The 14,951-nt window shown below is 48.1% G+C and overlaps 1 protein-coding gene across 1 annotated transcript in view; it reads left to right on the top strand.

Annotated features, from left to right (window-relative positions):
- The window catches only part of prr12b (proline rich 12b), a 71,302-nt gene that overhangs the window by 40,138 nt on the left and 16,213 nt on the right, over window positions 1-14,951 (top strand). Inside the window, 4 exon segments of the mRNA XM_034113799.1 lie at window positions 1-3,460; window positions 3,700-3,912; window positions 5,200-5,274; window positions 13,463-14,261. Coding sequence (XP_033969690.1) covers window positions 1-3,460; window positions 3,700-3,912; window positions 5,200-5,274; window positions 13,463-14,261 — 4,547 coding nt within the window.

Genomic DNA, 14,951 nt, shown 5'->3' with positions numbered 1-14,951 from the left:
ACCATTGGTATCATCCAACCTTGTTCAACAGCTAGCATCTAAACAAAGCCTCTCCACCTATGGTTCTCCACCTGGTGCCAAATCCAGCACGGGCCTACCGGATCATACCACTTCCCAACATGCCCAGGCCTACTCTCCTAACCAGCCTTCATCCGCACATATGGCCCATTCTTTTGGTGGCTTTACCTCACCTCTTGCCCAGGACCTGAGCTCTGGAGCAGGGGGATCTGGAGGGAAGGCTTTCACTGGTATTGGTTCAGGAGGACGTTCCTTTTCAGCAGAGATAGTCTTTGGGGACTCAAGCTTTGGTCCAACGTCTCTAAGAAGAGCCGGCAGTCCTTCCTTGGGGTATGGCACTGCTGGCGGGTCAAGTGGAACCGTATCAGGCAGTGGTGTTGGATCTGCAGAATCAGGGAGCAGGGCTGCTATTGCTGGTAATGGCGGCAACGACTCCTACCACCTGCCAGAGCCCATTCCATCACCCTCCATCAGTTCCACCACCAGTCGCCCTGGATTGCACTCTCCTGCTGCTGCTCGCCCTGCACAGTCCCCTGGGGGCTTAGGGGCTACTAAATATATGTCCTCCATTCTCTCGCCTAATTTTATGTCCTCATCACAAGGTTTCCCTGACACACACCTAGCGCAGAACCAGTCCTACCACACAACAACCCCCAAGCCAAAAACAGAAACCAACATGCTGGTGGTTGATAGATCCCAAGATGAGGAAGAAAATGATGAGGATTTCCTTATCCATCATCTACTACACGCACAGAACTCAACTCCCCATCCGTCCCAGCATCACCCACCTCCTCAGCAGCTGCCCCAGACTCTCCCACAGGCTAGGGAAGGGGAAGGCAAGGGGGTGACTTATGATATCAACAAGATATCTGAAGAGCGCTACCACCTTCACAGTGTCATTCGTACCAACACCATGCCCAGCAGTTCAGGTCCGGGAACATCAATTAGTGAGGCAGGCAGTGGCATTAACAGTCAGTTGGAAATATCACGGAAGAAACAGCAACAGGTCAAATCAGAGATGATTACCACAAAGTCCGGTCCTGAAGGGCTGACCGACCCTCTCTCCCACTCTCACACTACCAACCCCCATCACCAGCATGACTCCTTGGGGTCTGTTGCCCTTTATGGAAGAGGGGACCCTTACACCCATCACACCTCACATGTGTCCTCACATTCTCAGCATCCCCAGATCTCCCAGCACCCCCGGCACTCTCAGCACACACAGCACTCTCAACACACTCAGCACAGCCTTCCTCATCCCCTCTCCCACAGCCAGCCTCACATGGAGCTGAAGAAGTCCTCAGAGGCCAATGACAATGCCTACTTGTGTAACACACCAGATCTGCAGCGGGCTCTACAAAGCCAGGTCCCCCTCTCTCTGATAGATTCCCCAACAGACCCTGCCCAGCCTCCTCACATGATGCAGTCTGTCCTTTCTCACACCACCCGCACTAAGATGGACCCCCAGCAAGCTCCATCACAGCAAGCTCTGTTGGGATCAATAGGAGGAGCAGGGCCTACCCGGGGGGATTCCCACCCTCAGGACCAGTCCTCACAGCTGCAGATCCAGCTCCAGGCCCAGGCTATGGAAACCCACTACAGCCTTGGAGGCCAGCCAAGAGATCAAACACAAGCCAGTCAGAACTCAGTGTCTTCGCTAAAAATGTTGGACCAATCTCTTTCTGGGACTAACAGCAGAGGCAGTGGAGGAGCTCTGGACAGAACAGGGGTAAGAGGGGCTGGAGGGGAGGGAGGGGGTGGAGACAGGCATAGACAGCAACACAGAATTACTCCCCACAACCTTCCGCAACAAACAGCCTCCGATCTCCATGACTTCCTCTCTGAACCAGATTTGAGCTTGCCCACCCCTTCTCACCTGCACCACCTCAACCAGTCTGAGGCCCATGTCCACCCCCATGCCCACCATCAACAGCAGGCACACACTCACCATCAGCTGGCACTCTCCCAATTAGCTCTCCCACACTCTCACCGAATGGCTACAAACATGGGAACTCCTCAACAACAGCATCAGCCCCAACAAAGGGACGCTGAAACTCTGTCTCACTCCCAGTTGGACCAGCTGAAACAGCACCAGTTTGACAGTGCCAGCCCAGTGAGAAAAGCAGGACAGAGTCAAGTTCAGCAGCAGCAGCAGCAGCAGCAGCAGCGCTTTGGGCCTCTAACATCCATCTGCTTTCCAGATTCTCTCCTACACGACGAAGACCGCTCTTTCTTTCCTGAGATGGAAGACATGTTTTGTTCGGCTGAATACAAGTCGAGCTGTGCTGAGGATTCTGGGGCCGGACAGACTGCTCAGGAGAGCTTGGCCCAGGGCCATGGGCAGGGGCAAGAGGAGAGCTTAAAAACAGGAGGTGCTGGAGAGGGCTATGGGATGCTTGGTCACCACAGTGATCAAGGGTATGGACAGTATTGCCACAGCCATCCAGGAACAGGAAATGGCAACCTACACTTAGACCTTGACTCTATGAAGTCCCATGAGCTTCCCTCCACTGTGAATACTGACCAGCTCGGCCTTATCCAATCCCAAACCCCCACTATGGGGCTGAGTTCAGCAGTACAAGGGGATGGCTCAGTCAACAAGATGATCGGTGCTGTGGGAGTGGGTGGAAATTCAATGACTCCTGGTCTTACCTCACCTATATTTTGTTCCTCTCGACCCAAGAAACTGCTGAAGACAAGCTCATTCCACTTGCTCAAACAGCGGCGTGATCCCCAACCTCTAACAAAGAAAAACTATGCGCAGGAGTACGAGTTTGAGGATGATGAGGATAAGGCTGATGGTCCTGCTGATATTCGCCTGAACAGTCGTCGTCTTCCTGACCTGCTGCCTGACTTGGTGTCTAGTTGTAGGAAGGCTGGTGGCTCATCAGGAGTAAGTGGGCTTAGTCCAATGATGGGTGACATAGACTTCTGCCTCCCTTCCAACTACTCTTCCCTAGCACACCCTCCGCAACTCCTCCCCCACGAAGGCCCAAAAAAAAGAGGCAGGAAACCCACTAAACCAAAACGTGAAGGCCCTCCCCGTCCACGAGGTAGACCACGCATACGTCCACTTCCTGAGCCTCCCTACTGCAGGGGGCTGATGGGAACAGTGGCTGGAGAAGGCAAGAAGGGTAGAGGACGGGGTCGAGGCCGTGGGAGGAAGGAGGAAGGGAGTGTTGCAATGCATCACGATATGAACAAAGCACAAAGCCTTCCATATCAGCAGCAGCACTTCAGCCAGCAGCAGCATGTCCAGCAGCATCCACAGCAACACCACAGACAGCAGGCAGACCTCCACCAAGCTCCACAACAACAGCATCAACTGCATCATCAGCAGCAGCATGTCTCCTGTCCTATCCAACAACCGCATCAGCAACAGCACCATCATCCACAGCAGCCCCCCCAACAGCCACAGCAAGATCCAATCACACCTATCAAGGTACTGGCTCTGTTCTTCCATAATCATAGTCACTGCTCAAAGTATTTACATGCACTCCTGACTAGCATTATAGATAACTGTAATATATCTCTGTGAAACCACCCTGAGGGAATTAACAATCAGCATTACTGGCCTTTGTCATATATCTCCTATAAAGCTAAACTACAGCAATTATAACAAGAGAAATGTTTCACATTATTTTTCTTTCTAACCCCTTCCCATACATCCGTCTCTCTCAGATCAAACTGCCCGTCCCCACCCTTTCTCCATCAGAATCATTGTTAAGGACAGACTCATTGTCCAGCGCTGAGCCGGTTCTGTCCGACGGGTCGGTGGGGTCTGCTCCCTCTCTGGGCCTGAGTCCTGGACCCAGCTCCGCCATGGACATCAACAGGAGTGAGGTGAACCTGACTCCAGAGGAGATTATGAAGAATCAGCATAAAGCTGTCGAGGTAAAAATAGTTTACAGTCCTGTGTCCACGTCTGACTGCTCACTAGTAATTCTCTCTCATAATGATAGACTTGTCTTTGTTGGGATATTTGTTTGCGTTTCAATGACAAGTATTTCACTTTCCAATGGTATGTAATGATGGTGAGTGCTGCATATGAATTAAATGAAGATCTCACCATGTAAATGTGAATGAGTGGCAGTGTGGGATGTGTAACCAAAGCTGTGAGTTTCTCATCTCTCTGTCTTATTACGCACAACAGCTTGAGGGGGAGTTGCTTTTTCAGAGGGGAAGGTCATGATGACAAACATGTAGAATTTCTTGACAGAATTCCGAGGCAAAATATACTTTTCTGAACAATGTATTTATTTATTCAAAAATGCAATTTAGAGTCTCAATTTCAAAAATCTGCTTCCTTTTTTATTTTGTTTTGTGTTATGCTCATCCAGGAAATATGTATGAAAAATCAGATTGACAGGATGTTATTGTTTTTGTGTAACCGGAAATAATGGAACATGTATTATTATTATTATTATTATTATTGATAATATTCAACTACATTTAATAATTGAAAACAGGGCATAACAGTTTTGAATTTGACTGAAAGATTTTTTTTATTATTAAAATGTTTTAAATGTAACATGACAAAGACAACATTTATTCTCTTGACTAGTAGCAGAGTGACTTTCTTTTTGAAGTATTACAGAATACATGCAGACATGCTCTTCAGAAACTGCTTATTGAAAAAGTTACTTTTAATGTAACCTCCACATTGTTTTCAAGAAACAGCAGCAGAACTGTGTGGGAAAGAAGACAGAGAACGCTTTGTATCCATGCAGAAAATGAGTACTGAATGATGTGTAGAAACAGATCCTTCTTCTTCATGTCAGGGTGTGCAGGAGAAGCAGCTGTACATAAAGAAGGGCTGCAGAGGATTGTGCATGACAGCTTGTATTTCATGTTGGAGGGAAATTAAATCTAGTTGCCTCAGCAACAGTAAGGTTCAATGTATCTGCAGACTCTGTTATCACTGAAGTGACACCTTAGATTTCCAATGAAGCCAAACTGATATACAATTTGGTTATTAAGTATTTGAACACCTATCATTTTGTGTTTAAATATTTGTATTCCTAATCTTAATCTAAATAATTGTGTCCCTGATTGTAAGAAACCCAGACCATGACATCATGCAGATAACTGTACACATCTTGAATGGGATCACATTACATTGTTGATGTAAAGTTAAAGTAAACCAATTTTTAAAAGCTGTTTTCTCTGATCTTAACTCAGATGACGTGGAAGAAAGAAATTGAGGATCCACTGAATCCTGAATCCTGGGATGCTGTGCAGAAGCTCTCCAGTTCAGTAAGTCGCTTCACACCCTTGAGTAAATGAGCAAAGCCCAGAGCCTCATATATAATTCAGACCTCATCCATTCAAACTGCAGCCGGTGTAGAGAACACATCCTCTACCTTCTTCACACCTCAGCTGCTGAAGGCCCTTGTAAAAAAGGTAGCATGTTGCCCAGCTAAGCTCAAACTAAATATAGATAGATTTAGTGGCGTAGTCTCCAGTGCAACAAAAAGATAATACCTGAATTCTCAGCCATTTTTAGTGATTGGAGGTTTAGAGAGAAGGAGGTTATTGTTGACTGACAGCCAGTTCTTTCTGACTGACAAAAGAGAGGAGAGAGATGGCTGTTACCAGGGCAGCTGTTGCCACGGTTACTACATCTCCCAGTGCAGAACACTTGCTGCCACCTGCTGTCTGTGAAGCTGTATTACCTTTACCCGATATATATGAAACTGAGCCACATGAACCACACATCTAAACTATTGTTTTTTTAAATAACATGCATTTCTGCAAAACATTTAAATATCCCAAATCTGCCATTTTCATTAACCTGTTAAGCACCAAGCCTGTTTTTCATGTTTCAGGCTCGAAAATGACATGCCCAAAACAAATGACTACAACTTAACTTCTAAAAGGGTTATATGAATAATTTCTTTTATCAAAGCAAGGTTACATCTGTGAGTTGGATGTAGAAGTGTCAGAATCAATATAGATGTTTTTTATTTTAAAGAAAATTCAGATTTTACATAGTAAAAAACTGTAAATTATAGTGTCCGTCCAAAAATTCTTTTTTACTTATAGTGAACACTACCCTTGGATGATGGGTTAGTAGACTAAAAGCTTTAGGAATCCAAAGTACAACATATAATAAGTACCCTGTATCAAGATTGATGCAAAACAAGTGACATTTGACCTTTTTAGAGAGGTTTAGCCAAAACCACTCCACCTCTGAGGTGATTTGGGTGAAAATAGTTTTTTTTCCATATCTCTGGCCCCCCTTGGTCGATTTGGATGGTTGACACCTCTTTCTGACCGTTAGAGCCAATAGAATCGAAGGGGGAGTCCCCCACACACACACATTGTGAAGAGAAGAGGTGGGGCATGTAATTTTGCGTCAGAGTGGACCTATCTCTAGCTCTGACATTTGGAAACGAAAAAGCAGTTTTATTGCTTATGGATTATCAGAAATCATTTCAAAGAGGACACAGACACATTGGATTAACCTATGGATTAACTGCAGCATCGTTTTTTTATCGTTTTAATGCCATTGAAGATCACTTTTGACCAAGGTAAGCCATGTTAGCGTTTCTAGCTACCTAGCTCCACATGTTCTGATGTACGCTTTCATTTATAGCGTCGCAAATGTTTATCACTGAGTGTTGAGGTTTTTTACACAGATTCTGTGTCTCCAGGAGATGCTAATCGAGGGGTTGGCTGTGCATCTAGGATAAGTAATAAGGGAGTTATGAGTGAGTTTAGGTGCAGTTTTAGGTTACATTTTTTCGCTCGTGGCTAATTCAGAGGCTGAGTGTTAGCATTGTGGGTTTTTTTTGGATTTTATTTTTTAAAAGATCAGTTAGCTGAGTTTCTTCCCGTTACATGGATATAAAACATTCATAGTTTATTAAATATCAAGATTCCTTAGACGTTGTTTCCTGCAAATTACGCGTTTATCCGCCCGGTACCGGGGGGGCGGTGCGTAACAGGTTAAAGCAAAACTTCCATACATTTTAGTAGTAAACCGGATATATTTTAAATTTGTATAGACCAGATGATCAGATGGAATCAAATAAATTGTTTATCAAAAAATAAATGTAATTTAGTTGAAGCCCTTAACCTGTTAAGCCCGAGAGACCCCGGTACCGGGGCACTGCCGCAACATCTTGCAGGAAACAGTGTCTGAGGGCATGTTCATTTAATAAACTATGAATGTTTTATATCCATGTAACGGGAAGAAACTCATCTAACTGATCTTTTTTTTTTTTAATTTAAAGAAAATCCACAATGCTAACAATGAGCCTCTGAATTAGCAACGAGCGAAAAATGCTAACAGATTACTGCACCGAAAATCACTCACAAAACCTTATTATTTATCTTTTCTCCACATCCATGACATCGTTTCACATCGTGAGGTGACAGAATCGATGGGTACCCTCATTATCACTGAATTATACTAAATCGCGACGTTATAAGCAAAAACAGACATCAAAACATTTGGCGCTAGGAAGCTAAAGATGCTAACAAGCTTACCTTGGCTCTGTAGTCTCTCCAAAGTGGTCTTCAATGGCATTAAAACGATAGAAACGCTGCTGAAGTTAATCCATAGGTTAATCCAATGTGTCTGTGTCCCTTTGAAATGATCTCTGATAATCCATGAGCAATGAGACTGATAATCCATGCTTTTCCGTTTCTAGATGTCAGAGCTAGAGTGTAGCTTCACTCTAATGCAAAATGACATGCGCAAAGCCCCCACCTTTTTGTTTCACAATGAGTGTGTGTGGGAGACTCCCCCTTCGATTCTATTGGCTCTAACGGTCAGAAAGAGGTGTCAACCATCAAAATCGACCAATGGGTTCCAGAGATATGGAAAAAAAAACATTTCCACCCAAATCACCTCAGAGGTGGAGTGTTTTTGGCTAAACCTCTCTAAAAAGGTCAAATGTCACTTGTTTTGCATCAATTTTGATACAGGGTACTTATTATATGTTGTACTTTGGATTCCTAAAGCTTTTAGTCTACTTTACCATCATCCAAGGGTAGTTTTCACTATAAGTAAAAAAGAATTGTCACTATAATTTATAGTTTTTTACTATGTAAAATCTGAATTTTCTTTAAAATAAAAAACATCTATATTGATTCTGACTTTTCTACATCCAACTCACAGGTTTATCATTACTTTGAGAAAAAAGATTATTAATTTAACCCTTTTAGAAGGAAAGATATGGTAATTTGTTCTGGGAATGTCATTTTCGAGCCTGAGACCTGAAAAACAGGCTCAGGGCTTAACAGGTTAAAGGTCCTGCAGCATCTCCTGGAGGGTTCTGTCTGTCAGATTCCAGAAACGGGGTGTTACGTATTGTAACCCTAGTTATATAAGCACAGGCGGAGCCCTCTACTGGACTCTATGGGTACTACCCTCAATCATGCTATGCGAGCATTCACCTACTGAGATATCTATAAACGTAGCCGGCCCCTCGGGGCGGGCCTAACTGAATGCGCACGCAAGCCCACCATATATAAGGCGGCCACGCCTCCTGACTGTCATCCTACACCCTCTTCAGCGAGCGGCATAGGACAGACAGGGCCCCAGGTAGAGGGCGGAGCCTGTGCTTATATAACTAGGGTTACAATACGTAACCCCCCGTTATATCTTACACAGGCTCCGCCCTCTACTGGACTCTATGGGTACAGTGGGTGGAGCCCTGATGGATAAACGCCCTGTCGTCCAACAACATCGACCCATCACACTGCCCCTGACCGGCTTTTGGTTAACAGCCACTGCACCGCAACTTCTTCTCCTCCGGGTGAGACCGTGGAGAAGTCAGGGCCGCAGCTTACTTGGCTGGGTAGAGCACACTCACACACGCTTACCTTGTGTAGAGTGTGCATGGAAAATAGTGAGGAAGGCTCTCCCCGCCTGCCCTGTATGGGGCTTACTGCGCACCATGTTTCCCGGGTCCCTAAGGAGCATGGGAAAACATAAGTGCATTATGTCCAGGGGGGGTCAGATACCTACTGACCCACAGCCCCCCTCACCAGTCCTGTGTTGCCCCAGCAAGCACAGACGATGAGAAGGAGCCAGACATGTCCAAGAGATAAAACCTTATGAAGGGGCCTGGCGTAGACCAAGACCCCGCCGTGCATATGTCATACCAGCCATACCACATGTAGAGTGTGCACGGACCCCAGTGGGGAAGGCTCTCCCCGCCTGTCCATAGGCATGTGAAATGCACTCGCAGAGCCATCCTCTCAGGCGTTTCTTGGACAGAGCTTTACCGGCCACACCATCCCCAAAGCACACAAACAGCTGTTCAGTGCGCCAAATGGAAGCCGTGCGCCCTACATAACATGCCAGCACACGCACCGGGCAGAGGAGGTGCAATTTAGCCTCCCTGTCCCCAATATGGGGTGGAAGACTAAAGCCGTCTAACTGTATAGCCCTCGACCTGAACGAACTCCTTAGGTTCTTGGGAACAAAGGAGGGGTTCGGTCTGAGTGTCGCCCCGCTACGGTCACCCCGGATCAAAAGGCAACTCGGGTGCATCAACAGAGCGGTCAGCTCGCACACTCTCTTGGCCGAAGTCAAGGCAAGCAGCAAAGCTGTTTTCAATGATAGTGCCTTCAGGGAGGAGAGCTCCAGAGGCTCAAATGGTTCTGTGACTAGAGCCTCGAGCACCAATGGCAGATCCCATTGTGGGGTGGAGACATGCACCACTGGGCACTGTCTCCTGACCCCCTGCAAAAAAACGCGCCATAAGCGGTTGACTAAAGGCTGACCTGCCGCCAAATCCCTCATGGCAGGACGAGATGGCTGCTGCATACACCTTAATTGTGGAATGAGCAAGCCCCCTGTCCACCACTATCTGTAAATAAAACAGAATAGAGCCCAACGTACATGATAGAGGCTCTAGACTCCTTTCTTCACACCACCGCTGGAATCCCAACCACTTCGTCCTGTAACAGGCTGTGGTGAATCCTGCTCTTGCTGCCTGGATAGTCTGAATAACTTTGTCAGACAGTCCCTCCCGTCTCAGCCTGTCCCTCTCAGGAGCCAAGCCTGGAGAGGTTGGCCCAGAGTGGGTAACGCCCCTATTGCACCTGCGGTGGAAAGGCGTAGAGCAGCTATCTTGGCCATGGCTCGTGTGCAAACGTGTCCAACCCCCAAGGGTGGATTGTCCTGCCGAGCCAGGGAGAACCACCATTCGTCTGGCAGGGGCCCGCCTCTTGACATGAGGCCGGCCCCCCTGTTCTCCAGTCCCGGAATGTGAATGTAATTCAGAGATAAAAACATTCTCTGAGGCCCACAACCACAGGTTCTCCGCTGCGCTAAACAAGGCGGCAGAGCTGACTCCGTCCTGCCTGTTGATGTAAGCCACTGTGGTGCGGTTGCCGCTCCTCACCAGCACATGTTTGCCCTGTAGTAAGGGTTTGCAGTGCTGTAGGAGCAGTACTACTGCCTGTAGCTATAGAAGGTTGATGTGCCGAGTTTCTGTTAGAGGCCAACCACCACCTATAGCTCTCTCTAGGCAGGTCCCCCCCATCCTGTCACGGATGCATCTTGAACACCGTGACGTAGGAGGTCACCCGCCCCAGCGGAGTTCCCCTCCACTGAGGGGGGGGATGGTCACCAGACGTTGTTTGTGCCTCTTGGGATCTAAACGAAGGCCGGCAAACCACCTCTGCAGGCGACGCATATGCAGTAACCCCAGCGGTACCACGAGGTCAGCAGCCGCCATGAGACCCAGAGTCTGCATGATGGTCAACGCTGTCACCGTTGCCCCCTGTCGCAGTCTGCAAACTGCCTGAAGCAGGGATGCCTGTCTGCTCTCTGACAGGGTGGCACGTAGTCTGCCTGCATCGAGCAAAATCCCCAGATACCCGACCTGCTGGTGAGGTATGGGACTGCTCTTCTTCCAATTGACCGCAATCCACTTGGATCAATTGGGCTGTGTTTGCCTCTTCCCTGGACCTGGCCATGACTATGAGGTCGTATTATAAAACCCTCATGCCATGGTCGCGAAGCAGCTGAAGCGCTGTGGCCACACATTTGCTGAACGTGCGTGGGGATAGGGAGTAGCCAAACGGTAGTCTGTTGTACTCGTAGGCTACCCCCTGGAAGGCAAAACGCAAATACTTTCTGTGCTTTGGAGTAATTTTCGACATGAAAGTAAGCTTCCTTCAGGTCGATGGTTGTGAACCAATCGCCCGGCTGCCCTAGTTCCAGTAATTGGTTTACATATGGAACTTTTTGCAGGCAATGTGCTGATTCAGGCTGTGAAGATTCAGAATGGGTCTGAATTCTCCTGTCTTCTTGGGAACCAGGAAGTACATGGAGTAAAGCCCCTTTTCTCTCTCTTGAAAGTGCACAACAGACACAGCCTGTTTTTGCAACAGGGCCTGAATCTCTGTTGAAATATCCTCCTGGGTTGATATATTTGCCTCTCTTATGCCCCTGAATGGAGGAGGGACGCTGCAAAACTGGAGTGAGTAACCCAGTCTCAGTGTCCTGTCCATCCATTCCGTCAGTACACAGCTAAGCTTCCATTCCCCATAAGACTGTGTTAGGGGACATGCAAGCAGCTGTGGAGCCGCAGCTAAGAAGCTGTAGTACTCTCTGGTGGCCTACTCCGCTGCCAAACCTTCCATAAAAGGAAGTTTGGCCCAAGGGGGGCTGACACAGAAAAGGCCGATTTTCTACTGAGGTCCTTGAATGCTCCGCGGCACGCTCTCGTGGGGCCGCGGCTCCGTCATAATGCCGTCTCTTTGAAACGGACATTATGGGGAAATGTGGAATTGTGGAGAGAGATGACTCTTACTCTGAGATAAATGCAATCGTTTTTACTGAATGCATTTTTCACACACACATCACTCTAGAACTACGGTTACATTACGGTTTCTTTTTCCCTTTGGTTCCTCTACCCAGGTGTGCTGCATTGCTGTAACGAGGTTCAGACGAGGTGCACCTGGAAAAGGAAGTGCTTAAAAGCTCCAGTGCAGCAGCAGAAGAGAGGCCTCTGGTGTGGGGACTGCTGTGTTTCTGCCTCTCATCCTAGGATGGATAGTTAAACATTTGATGTGTTGGTTATAATAAATCCTATGAATTTGATGATTTTAAAGGTGTCTTTCGTGTTCTATTTGGGTCAGTGGTAGAATTTTGTTAGCCCCATAGGGCCATTTTAAGGGTGGGGCGTAACACCAGGCAAGGTGTGTTTTCTGACAACAACACGCCGGCAATAGCGTCTCTTGAACCCACACAGTGCTTTGACAGCACTTTCTGCGGTTTATCCCACTCACGTGCGCGCGCCCACCTGCTGCTTCCTTTACTGGAGTTACAGCGGGGCGGCGAGTGTGGGACAGTGTTCTGTCCTCTGAGGATGAGCAAGAAGCAGCATACGCCAAACTGCGACTACTCCTCATCCACGTGACCAAGGAAATCGATCCAAAGAGCCCTTCCGTAGACACGGGGGCTCCCAGGAGATCATCACGGTCTTTTTGGAAAGTGCTATGCGGCGTGATCCCCCAGGGACATCACACGGCAAGCAGCGGCGGCCACACCGTAGACCAAGCTATTCATTCGGCCGATGCTGCGGCCAAATAATCGCTCTGATCCGGTGAGGTAGGGGCATCTTGCGGAAGAGCAATGAGCGAGACGCCCAACACACCCGTGTTTATTTGCAGCCGCCCTGTCACGCGGCAGCGGGGCAGAGGCTCTCTGCCCAGCCTGCTGCCTGCTGGGAGCAGATGGGCTGCCACGCTCCGCCGCCATGATCATCACCAGGGGGAAGTACAGACCTGGGCGGTGGACATCCATGGACGCCAGACCCGGAAGTGCCCGACAACGAGAAGTCCTCGTCATCCTCCTCCCCGGCTAACAGAGCCATCCGCCCTGCTGGAATGGCGAGCGTGAATGGCACTGCCTCGGCCATATCCTGGTCCCCCAAACACTCGAAGCAGAGGTGGTGGGGATCGGCGCCCGCTATTAAGCCAGGGCATGAAGGACAGGCCCGGGTCTCTAGAAGTAGCGACTCCATGAAGGTATGATAACTCTTTCTTCTTCTTTCAAACGTTTTACTTTCTCTGCTTCAGTTGTTGCTCGCTCGCTGAAGAGAAAAGGATGACAGTCAGGAGGCGTGGCCGCCTTATATACGGTGGGCTTGCGCGCGCATTCAGGTAGGCCCGCCCGAGCTCTGGCAACAGAAGTGGCACATTCAATGTTTTATATGAACAATGTTTCTGCTTTATGTGTGAATAGGCCTCTGTTTGCTCACATTTACATAACCATGACTTTGTTTACAACGTAATAAAGTTATGGGAACCGCAGGCTCCGCTGCCATCTACTGGTAAACACAAATCAAAAATCTGTGAATCCAGTCGTGTGGAGTGAAAATTAGACAAGCTTACTGGTTGAAACTGTTTTTTGCAATGTAGAGAAGAATATAGCCTTCCTCAGTGATTAGTTTGGTTCTGTTTCCTTTTGCAGGCTGATGAGAAGTCCTTTGACTTCAAACCGGGCTTCATGACCTCTTTTCTTGACTTCCTGAAGACAGGCAAAAAGCAGTCAGGCCTTGAACTCGGACATGACGGACATGAGCAGGAGTCCCTGGATCTGTGTTCCTCTCTGAAGGGGGGGATCAGGCCCTTATCCTCATTTCCTCCTGCTCTACTACCGACTCTTCCACAGCAGGCTGCAGGAACATTTAGCAGGGGGGGGCAGTGTGAGGGGGCAGACCTGGCTCTCAGCAGCTGCAAGCCACTGGACGAGGATCTGAAGAGGAACCTGGAGACGCTGCCGTCTTTCTCCTCTGATGAGGAGGACTCGGTCAGTAAGAACCAGGACCTGCAGAAGAGCATCTCCTCGGCCATCTCCGCCCTCTACGACACTCCGCACTCATTGGCTGCTGCAATGGCTTGTGCCATGGCTAAGGCCCCGCCCACCCTGTCCCCGCCCACCCCACAGGAGTCCCCGCTCAGCCCCACCCTCCCTGCCATGCCTCCACTCATCCCCAGTATGGAGAATGGAAAAGAGGAGGTGCTAATGTACACACAGGATCACATACAGGACAAAGAGGAGGAGAACCTGGTCTCCCCGCAGACCAATACAGAGAGAGCAGAGGGGAGGGAGGAGAAGGAGGGACGAGAGAAGGAGCAGCAGGGAGGCAGTGAGGAAACAAGACGAGATCCACAGGGTCTGCTGCAGGGAGCGCTGGCAGAGCAGCAGGAGAAGGAAGAGGAGGAAAGGAGGTCTGAAGTGCAGACTCCCGAGGTCCTGGAGGTTGAAGGTACTGTTTCTCCCCCTTTCTTTTAAACTGTAACATTTCCCCTACTCAGTTTGTCTGGTCATGTCCTGAAAGGTTATATGGACTGAAACCATCTTAAGTCAGGATCCCTCACCAGGCAGCTTCTCATGGAAACGTCCCCCTGCCCTAATGTGACCTCACTATAGAACCTCAGTCATGTGATAACAGATGCTGATTTGTCTCTGCTGACTCACTATAGCAGAAAGAAAAACCAGAAGGAGTTAACCTGTTAAGCCCGAGAGACCCCGGTACCGGGGCACTCCCGCAACATCTTGCAGGAAACAGTGTCTGAGGGCATGTTCATTTAATAAACTATGAATGTTTTATATCCATGTAACGGGAAGAAACTCATCTAACTGATCATTTTTTTTTTTTTTTTAAATAAAACCCACAATCCTAACGCTGAGCCTCTGAATTAGCAACGAGCGAAAAATGCTAACAGATTACTGCACCGAAATTCACTCACAAAACCTTATTATTTATCTTTTCTGCACATCCAACACATCGTTTCACATCGTGAGATGACACAGAATCGATGGGTGCATACATTATCACTCAATGATACGAACTCGCGACTTTATAAACAAAAACAGACATCAAAAAATGTTGCGCTAGGTAGCTAAAAACGCTAACATGGTTTACCTGTGTCATAGTCTGGTCAAAAGTGATCTT

Source organism: Trematomus bernacchii, unplaced genomic scaffold (genome assembly GCF_902827165.1).
Source record: "Trematomus bernacchii unplaced genomic scaffold, fTreBer1.1, whole genome shotgun sequence".
NCBI classification, from domain to species: Eukaryota; Metazoa; Chordata; class Actinopteri; order Perciformes; family Nototheniidae; genus Trematomus; species Trematomus bernacchii.
The sequence above is the reverse complement of the archived record's forward strand: the minus strand, read 5'-3'. Positions and strand labels throughout refer to the sequence as shown.